General features: G+C 36.6%; 1 protein-coding gene across 1 annotated transcript; it reads left to right on the plus strand.

Moving 5' to 3' along the window:
- The first annotated feature begins 7,726 nt into the window (after nucleotides 1-7,726).
- On the plus strand, nucleotides 7,727-9,926 carry LOC140240928 (uncharacterized). The gene is made up of 2 exons (XM_072320699.1): nucleotides 7,727-7,815; nucleotides 9,362-9,926. The coding sequence occupies exons 1-2, from the start codon at nucleotides 7,727-7,729 to the stop codon at nucleotides 9,924-9,926; spliced, it is 654 nt and encodes a 217-aa protein (XP_072176800.1).
- The last annotated feature ends 251 nt before the right edge of the window (nucleotides 9,927-10,177 follow it).

Raw genomic sequence — 10,177 nt, forward strand, 5'->3', positions numbered from 1 at the left:
CCTGAAAAAAAAAATGAGTGGGAGGGGAGTTAAGTATACACCTGCTTCTGTGGAAATTATTGCATTACTGAATTGATATTGTAAAGTTGAAGATATGCACATACTTAGATATTGTGTATACAACTGTCAATGTTTTCATTTTCCATCCGTACAAGACAAAATTATCTGATTAACCCATATTCAGCTGATGTATTATCCTGGTGCTGCCGGTCTTCTTTAATAATGTATGGAGATCAGTTGTACGTATTAAGTGTACAAATTGTATAGTGCTTGTAAGTTAAAACAGACCATGCTCTTCCCCGAATTCATAATATGCTGCACAACTAGATGTGAATCATATGTGTGTATATCGTATGTTTGATATGATTGTTTCAATGTTTGAGTTTTTGCGTGTTATGTACATGATAGCCTCTTATCACTACACCTCTAAATGAATGACGTGTGTGATCAATTCTTCTTTCATTTCCGCTTTCATTGTATAAAACAAGACCGTATCCTGTACGTAGGAGCTCCAAGCGCAATCGCCGTTCTCATCCTTCTCATTTTGCTCGTTTTCACTGCTTTGAAGGCGTGTCACATTCGTCGGTAAGACAGACGGATGGGATTCCAGCTTAGTACTTGAATCAATGGAATCAAAACTGCTCTTGCATTTGTGACACGCGCATGCACGCGTTCACACACAAGCACAAACTCGATGTAAAAACCTACATGCAATCTCAACTTCACGATCAAACAGAGAGCTGCAACAAATTCTGGGCCCTGTTTTATGAAGAGTTATAATTATTGATTATATAGTTGGTTTCTATCATAAGTCTATGGCAGCCTGTGTTGTACTAAGCGGGAATTTATAATCGATTCTATCTTTTGATAAAACTGGGCCCAGGTATCATAATAATATCAATAACAATTATAACATTGATGATAGGAAAAAAAAAAATCTTAGAAAAAAAAATCAAAATTGTCCATCAGGAGTTTTGGTATATTGTAATTGTTTCGTATACCGATAAAATGTGGTTTAACAAATCGTTTTAACATGATTAAAATTTCATCATGTTCATGCATAAAAATGAAATCAGAAATAATATCAGACTCTGTTCCATCAAAAGACTCCCACCTTTCCAATCATACTCACCTTGTTTTCTACTCTTCTTTCATCTCTCCTGGATTTTCGCTGTTGTATTTCATGGTATCTGTGCATATATATGTATTTATATATGCATGCTGTTTTTTTCCCTTTCCCATTCCCACCAAACCAAATGTACAACCTTGAAATGTATATTAATTCTTTTGCTTGTTTGTTTTACATGTATGTTAACATCTAAGTATTACTGGGGCCCCTATTTATAAGCACTGCTTCTCTTGGGGTTCCCACCATCAAGTTTAATTGTTTTCTGCTTTGTTTCTGTTTGCTTTGTATATAGTTATGTATCTTTGTGTATGTTTTTTTTTTATTGTATACTCCTAAATTGATGGTGAATAAACTGAAACTGAACTGAACTGAAAGAACCCATAGGCAGGAAAGAGCCTTTGCTGCGAAACATCAATGAGATTTTATACCTCACAATGACCATTAATCCTATAATATATATAAATTTATATATTACATGAATTTGTATAATTTCTTTCTTTTCTTTATCCCAGGCAAGCAAAGCAGTCTCCCAGGCCTTCTAGGAAATCGTCAACCAGGGAGTCGGTAGCATGTAACCAGAACTCACCATATCAAAACATCTCATCTCTGCATCTGAGCGCAGTGGGCACATCCTCCGACTACATGACTCTTGAAGAAACCACGCGTACTTATTCAGAATACATGTCTTTATCTTACACCAAACCGAATCAGCCCGAGATACGTTGTCACGCGCAAACCAAGGACGTCCTCTACGATACTATCCCTGATCACGACTACGAGACAATCTGTGATGCTCATATCGACCACACGTATTTCTGCGTGGTCAAATTCAACTCGGAAAATGTCAAATAATAATTGACGAAATGGAGCCAGGTGACAGTCAACTCCATTTGATTCGAAGTAACGCGGATTTCCCAGTAACTTGATTCTACTCGGATTCGGAGTCACTTTCCGTGTCATTTCTGTTGCGTCAAATATAACTCCGAAAATTTGAGATTTGACTCGGAAATGGTGCCAATTTAGGAACCATATTTTGTAGTGAAATGACGCGGTTTTCTAAGTCAGGTGATTTAATTTTAGCCTCATACAAGAATATTATTTCCCATTTGATAAGTGACCCTTTGAGCCGTTCTTGTGTTACAGTGATTCGGATTTGTGTTATTGTTGTTGTTTTGACACTCGATGTTGAGTCACATAATACAGGGCAGCCATTCTCTGCAGTTCAAATATCAAAGTACATTAATGCATACGTACACACACACACACACACACACATATATATGTGTGTATATATATATATATATATATATATACATATAATATATATGAGTATATGAATATAACGACCCAAGTCCATGGAAGACCATTTCGAGTAAACTTAAAAAAAAACGTCATATCTTTTTTTATTTTTCCAAAAATGTTCTATTTAACTGTGATGGGAAGGCAACATTGTATATACAAATTAGAACATACATTGTTATGACAATTAACATTTACATTTATTGTGGAGAGGCCATTTTGTGTGATGGACTTGGGTCGTTCTTTGATTCATGTACATGATATTCTGCTATAGAGATAAGAGAAGGATGATAGAGGGCGCTATAATATGAATGTAAGAATGACTCAAGTCCTTCATTCTAACATTGATATAAGATTTAACTCATTCATTCCAGGCACTTCTGGGGGTAATTAGGATTTATCATTTATACACAAGATGAGTCCATGCATAAGCTACAATTTCCCATGTCAAACTGAATTTGGCCAAAAATTGGACTTGGGTCGTTCTTATATTCAGGTCTTCATATACATACATATATAAATATAAATTACATTATACTTCTATTCTGCCTAGAAGAGTGCACTTTGTAAATCACTGTAGGAAGGTAGTACCTTTATATCTTTATGGAGCAGTGTGCATACATTTTGTCATTTTGCATATCTACTCCGACCTGTCCGACACTGTTTCAAGAGTCGTCGAAGTAAGTTTGTCATTGATCGTATGGAGTACCAGTTGCAAATTACCTATACTATTAATAATTTCATTTTTTTTTTGCACTGACCACAATAGACTAACATACAAATAATCATCACCATTGACAGTTACCACTGACCACTGGAAACCTTCCATTCAAATACTGTCACCAAGGACAGTTACCACTGACCACTGGAAACCTTCCATAATACTGTCATAAAGGACAGTTACCACTGATCCCTGGTAGCCCACCATTTCAATAATTGCCCTACACCATTGACGGTTACCTTCCTTTCAATACCATTCAATTACCCTTTACTATTGACAGTTACTTTTCAATGTTATTCGATTACCACTGACATTTTGTAAGGGTAAATTGCCATTGCACGTGTAATCAAATGAAGACACATTTCCCTTCTTCGTGGTCTAAGCACGTGTATAGTGAGACGTTCCAATTCTATGAAATGTACTATAAAGAGCTGTGTTATCACACGATGTCAATGTTTCTCAGATAGCCATGTAAATATATAATTGTCAAATAGGACTATTTCAGCTTGACAACAATTTCTATTGACTTTGGAGTTTGCATCATCAGTAGTATTTGTATCGATGGAGTTCGATGTCCTTTTATGTATTGGAGTCCTTGTTACAAGTGTTAAGTAGGCTACATAAGTTTTCACTAAGTTCATTGCAATATAGATGAAATTTAAACAATGTCTGTGGTTTTTAAAGATACATTTTTCTCACACTGTTAAAACTATTAGTCTTATGTATTTTAATCATCGTGTGATTTTGTTTCAAGTGAATCACAGTTTTAGATATCAACACGAAATATGCATGAATGCATAGAATAAATATCATGAGCATTACAGAAAAATGATTGTGTCAACTGCGAATCAAATTCATCAAAACATATCGGAAACATTCGATCATTAGAAATAACAAAGATATTGATATAGACTCGTACTTTATTATCAAGAAATGTTGCCACTTGTGATTACTTGAAATAGGCATATCAACAACCAGATGCATGATAATTAACCTTACATATTAAATACAGATCATGTCTGCTGGTTTCCCTGAGAGAACCTTGTCATCATGCTAGTAAAATGCTCCTGAGGGATATAAAACAAATAATTTACACCGACTGCTCGGTGATTGCCTATAGCACTGTTGAGAAATCACCTCGGTGCAAATAGTTGTGCCATCCCCGTCTGAAGCAGTCGATATTTTGTATACTAGACAGGTGAAAAATATTGCACGCCTTCATGACGTGACACTTGCGCTCAATTAAGAGGGTATTCGACCTGCGATGGAAGGACAACGTGACAAACAAGGAAATACTAGACTGGCCATGGCTGCCGTCTGTAGAAAATGGTCTGATTAGAAAGAATCTCCGGTTGGCTTGATATTTACCAAATCAGGTCCTGGTCGTAGGAAGAGAGGACGCCCTCACATCCAGTACAAGGATACCATCAAGCGAGTCTTGAAGCTGAAAGACAATATGTTATCAAGACGGAGTCTTGGACAAAGCTCTCAACTGAGACCAGAATTTATTGCTGCTGTTGAATGGAATACAGAACAAACATTCATTCGTTTATTTATCTCCATATCCAAATAATACAAAACAATAATTGCAAAATAGTATAATCCACTTGTTGGTGAAGTTTCATAAACCATTGACACAAATGCACACAGTAATACAAAAGTATAATACATCTATATGCAAAAATGAAAGCAGAGGCGATCGGTCGCAAAGCGACTGTCAGCAATGCAAATTTGAGAGCTTACAAATGCACAGTGCTCACAAGCATGATGACGATACACACAGCGCATGAGCCTGGTTTCCCCTGTAGTGAACATAAGTCATGCATAATTCTCATAAATATGCAAGAATAAAAAAATCACGTACATGTTGAGAAGCTTCATGGGAAAAGACCGAGAGAAACAGAGCGAGAGAGAGAGAGAGAGAGAAAGAAAGAAAGAAAGAGAGAGATAGTCGCATTCAGTTATGGAAGGAGGATAGAAAAACAAAGAGAAGAAGGTTTAAACCTATTTGATTAAAAAAAATGGCAACAGAAAACGAAAGCTTGATGCACGGCCGGGGCCACCATAGTGAAAAGCACTTACATAGACACTTCGGCCAGTCAGTACGCCAGCGGAATATTCCGAACAACTGATTTCGCAGCACTCATTACCGAAGAGAATATCACTCTGACGTTTGAATCTGTTAGCCATCAGACCTGGTGTGATTGCATTGAATTCATGTTTTCTTTAAACATGGCTCACGTGTGTGTATGGATTCTGGTTCTGGCGTCGTCTTTTCATCGTAGTCTGCAGACAACAAGTAAGACTGCATCTCACGTTTTCCATTCTTAATATTATGATAGCACACATTTAATAACAGCTGCTTTTCAATGCACATGTTTTTTTTTTGTCTTTTTTTACTCGCAGAGTTTTGAATGTGATTGGTGAAAGAATAAAACTTCAAGAACATGCAGTTTGATTTGTTTTACGGAGCAAAGGAGGAGATTATTATCTTTATGACATTTAGCAAAATGTTTGTTGTCGTAATGTCAAACAGACCACTTATTTTCCACAGTTTTAATCATTTCGCCTATTCGATTCTGCCATTTTCGTGCAGAGTAGTGTGATGGAGTATTTGCTGGGGAAAACAACATATCTCTATCAAGTCCCCTGATATATTGCACAAAACAAGAACAGAACTTTGTTCCAGAGCTATTATTCATGAAGTACAAGACGAATTTCATCAACCCATCTTACAGTTAATGTGTCTAATAAAATGTACGGTGCCATGCAGGAGTTACTTGTAAATCGTAGACATCTATTTCCTAGAATGTTTTGCAAATGTCGAGAGAGGCAAATGTTGTATTACCAGAATCACGGCCTTCAGTGCTTTTTATCAGCTGTGCATTCTATCCATTCCATTTTTCATAGATAGATATCAATTTTTTGGTATCTTCCACGCCTTAAAATTAGCAGTAACGACAAGATATTATGTTAAATAGTGCACCCTATAGCACAGAAAAATAACAGGAGAGCTGCCAAGAACTCAAAAGCATAGAAACTTTGCATTGACCTCGAAGTCTAGGAGAAGTGAAAAGAAATACGTGTACATTTGAAATCAAAATTTAATAGACATGCTCAAGAAGAGTCAAGTAGTTCCATATTTCATCAGCCTAAATATATTCACTTTCTTCTTTTCTTGTCGCAGCTCCCAGGACTACAACTGCAACTCGTGTACGTGTTGAAAGTTGGTATTGTTCTAGTGGTGATATGCTATGTAACAGTTGCATGCATACATTATTCGAGGCGTATGTCTTCTCACGGACTCAGTCTTCAACAAGTGTGTCTAGTTCAGTCGCAAAAACTGCTACCTTCTTCGCTAACCAGTCCAATTGCACCAATTGTACTGACGAAGATGATTTGAGATAGCGACATTACTATTTTACAATATGTTTCAACGGAAGATCATTGGTGCTGGTTAAACTAAAATCAGGGTTTAATTAGTTCACCAATTATTGCATTTGTATTCTCTATCAGTAAACTGTAATAGATTAGGCCTACTTAGAGTATCTCTGATATCACAATTATCAATCTTCAATCGCCTTCATTATCTTATTATTTATATTCCTTTCCTTCTGCTGTCTCTTATCAGTTTCAGCCTAAACTTTTTTCTTTGACAGAGATAAAATGTAAAAAGGAAAGGGTATATTGAAAGATATGCTGTACATTTTGAAATTGGTCTACATAGTTCCATCCCAGTTTTACATGAGTTTAAAAAAGCCGGAAATAAAAGTGGTTCAGTCTATACATTGTACAATAAAAAAACAAAAACATGTTGTCACTGATAAGATTCTAAGAAATTATGATACACTTTTATTAATGTCTGTCCCTGCTCTGAGACTTGTTTAATAAGTAGATTCACTCTCACGTGAGGGAAGTTTATCTTGTTTACACGTTTCAGTTTCAATGGAAATAATAAGCAAACACAATAAAAAAATATGCGATAGTTTCAATCTTGAAAATATGTCTACATAACAGGTCTAAATACACACAAGACTAATGTAATAGATATGAAGGAACGCAAAGACTTCAGTTTCTCTTTCGTTTCATCAATGTGGAATTTTAAGAAATTGTCAATCAAGTACACACAAACACCCATACACAGAGTCGGTCAGGTCCTATTACACGGATAAAAAGAATACCAGGGCCCTTTTTTATCAAAAGATAAGATCGATTTTTCCTAAGTTTCCTTAGCACACGGGATGCCATAGACTTATGATAGAAATCAACTTTATAATCAATTTTAACTCTTCATAAAACAGGGCCCTGCAGGCATGCCAAGTTATATGAAAAAGTAATGAATTTCACAGCTATAGGTTGCCTAAAATACATCTTTTATCTCTCCCCCCCCCCCCTTACATTCTCTGTCTTATATTGTAATGCTGGCGTATTGTTTAAAGGGTTGAAATGCTCACAGCCGTCTGAAATACCTTTAATGTAATTAATACCGACGAAATGTCGTTGCGAAGTATTTTTTTTTTCAACTTTAGGTTGGAGGTTCGTCTGCCAAGTTGTTTCATCTAGACACACCCTGTGGCATGATCCTATTGGCTACCATCGTGGTCGGCCTCGTCATTGTAGTCACCGTCGTCGTCTGCGTCATCGTAGCCATGAAAACGAAGCGTCGGTAAGGCAAACTAACACTCATAGGTCATAAACACACCCATATAACCTTCAAGATTTCTATACAATTAGACATAAAATGCATTCACTCATATTGTTTAAAATTCTTATATATTTATTATCAATTTGATATATATTTACACACCTGTATTATATGCACATCACACACCCAGCATAATATTGACTCATACAGATTAATTTTTTCTTTGATGTTTTGTTTTGATAATGATATCAATATTGTATTGCTTTGTATCTCTTGTATTTCTATCATGTATGTATATGTGTTATAAGTGTGCTTTGTATGTATCAATGTAATGTGTATGAACGCAAGCAAATAAAACCTCCAGAAACAGAAAATAAAATAAAACTGAATTGATTTGAATTGAATTGGAAAGAAAACTATCTAGCAAAACTTAGTATTTGAATTCCAGAAACTTTCCTGGCAAACCTCATCTCTTTCTCTGCACATTAAAATGCATTTTTTTTTTATCCTTGTCAGCCGTACGGATTGCCCGTTGATGAGATCTCCAAAATTGTTGTTGTTTTCCTAACATTTTCGTTTGTTTGTTAGCATTTTGTCATCACGACCTGTGTCACGCATCACTAAAGATAATGATCCAGCTTCCTGTTCACTCGCACTGATGTGTAGAATAGTTTACAGGAATTGATACACTATAATTTATTTTTCAGTGTCAACCCACTTTGGGTATGTGTCTCTGTACTGTGTACTCGCTCCTCAGATGCAGATGCGTTTGTCAAGGACATTTTTAACTTTATGCCTGGAAACTCTGTATTTGTAGTAACATCCTGAGCCATATTCTCATTTTACAAAACATCAATGTACGTGGAACGTGTTAGATTTGAACAAAAAAATTGATAATTTGAACAAGGCATTGATTTAACGAAATAATACAAGTGTCGTCTGTGAGGTTACTATCATAACTGCAATATGTGAAATAAACAAGATTTTATGTCACTGTTTTATATCACCTCTTAAATTACAATTTATAGCAATTATATAATACAGGAACCAATAAATCAAATCAAACGTTTGACTTTTACTGATTTGAATTGAGGCTTTCGCTGATATTTCACACTTGAGTCCTATACCTTTTAGATGAAAATATGAATTCAATGTCTTTTGTACTGCTAAAATTAAAATAGATAATGCAATGAAGATTAAATATGAGTTGCTGAATGCCATCAGATATTCATCAGTTGAATGTAATAATGAAATGAAGGGGTCGGTGCAATATAGTGCTAACCCACACTTCTGTCAAAATTGAGTTACATGCATTTTCATAATCCTTATACTTCACTCTAACCTCCGTGAAAATATCATATTTGAATTCAACCAATAAGATGGTAAAAAATGCATGCATTCATGTTTTATCAATGTACAATGTATGGACTTTCCAAACATTCAACAGCGATTATCTCAAAATGAACATTGTGTGGGTTAGCACTATATTGCACCGACCCCTTCAAATGAACCCTCAGTGGTTTCCTTCTCCATATAACCATGGTACCATCGATACCTTTTGACTCAGGGAACCAAGCCATTCTACCGGACCTGCTCGGCAGTCCGCTGTCAATCAGTCCGTAAAATCTCTCAAGCCTGCCGCAGACAGTACGACCGGGACCTACATGGGTCTCGATTCAACCAAACGCAGTCAGTCCGAATACGTGTCCCTCCACGACGTCAGGCCAACCCAATCCGAGGGAGCTGTTAACGCGCAAACCGCCGACACTGTCGTGGATCACAACTACGAGTCGACGGGTAATGACGGAGGGTATGCGGCCTACAATGAGCAGGCCGATGAACAGTCGCCTGAGAAAGGTCAAATCGCGGCCGAACACAAATACGAGACGACCATCACCGACATTGTCTTTGATCACAACTACGAGACGACGGGTAAGGAAGGAGGGTATCCAACCCATAATGAGCAGAGCGAAGAGCAGTCGCTGCCCGAGAGAAGACAAATGGTGGCTGATCACAAATACGAGACGAGAATCTCAATGGTACCCGAGGGAGGGATTGCAGGCTCTTATAGCGTTCCTGTTGGCAGTCAGGGAAAAGAGCAACCTTCCACATACATCGATGTCATTGAATAGATTAAACAAAATCAGAGCATGTTTGAAAGTTTTTGGTCATTTTAAGAATGAGGGGGTATCATTTATATTTTTGTTACCGTTTCTGTTCAGCAGTGTTCATGGCAAACCACAATCAGATGATTGCATAACTTACCAACAGGGCAGTTTATCATGTAAAGAAAACATAGACAGGCGTCAATTCACAGCTAAGCCTTTTCAGAAGAGGTCAGTGAACACAACAAAACGGATTCAACATTATATTGTGTACACTA

This window comes from Diadema setosum, chromosome 17, assembly GCF_964275005.1.
Source record: "Diadema setosum chromosome 17, eeDiaSeto1, whole genome shotgun sequence".
NCBI classification, from domain to species: Eukaryota; Metazoa; Echinodermata; class Echinoidea; order Diadematoida; family Diadematidae; genus Diadema; species Diadema setosum.

Excerpts from the sequence above, each read along its gene's own strand:
- LOC140240928 (XM_072320699.1), top strand. The coding sequence starts at position 7,727 with ATGATCCTATTGGCTACCATCGTGGTCGGCCTCGTCATTGTAGTCACC. Across the intron at positions 7,816-9,361 it reads GCCATGAAAACGAAGCGTCG|GGAACCAAGCCATTCTACCG; the intron begins GTAAGGCAAACT and ends CTTTTGACTCAG.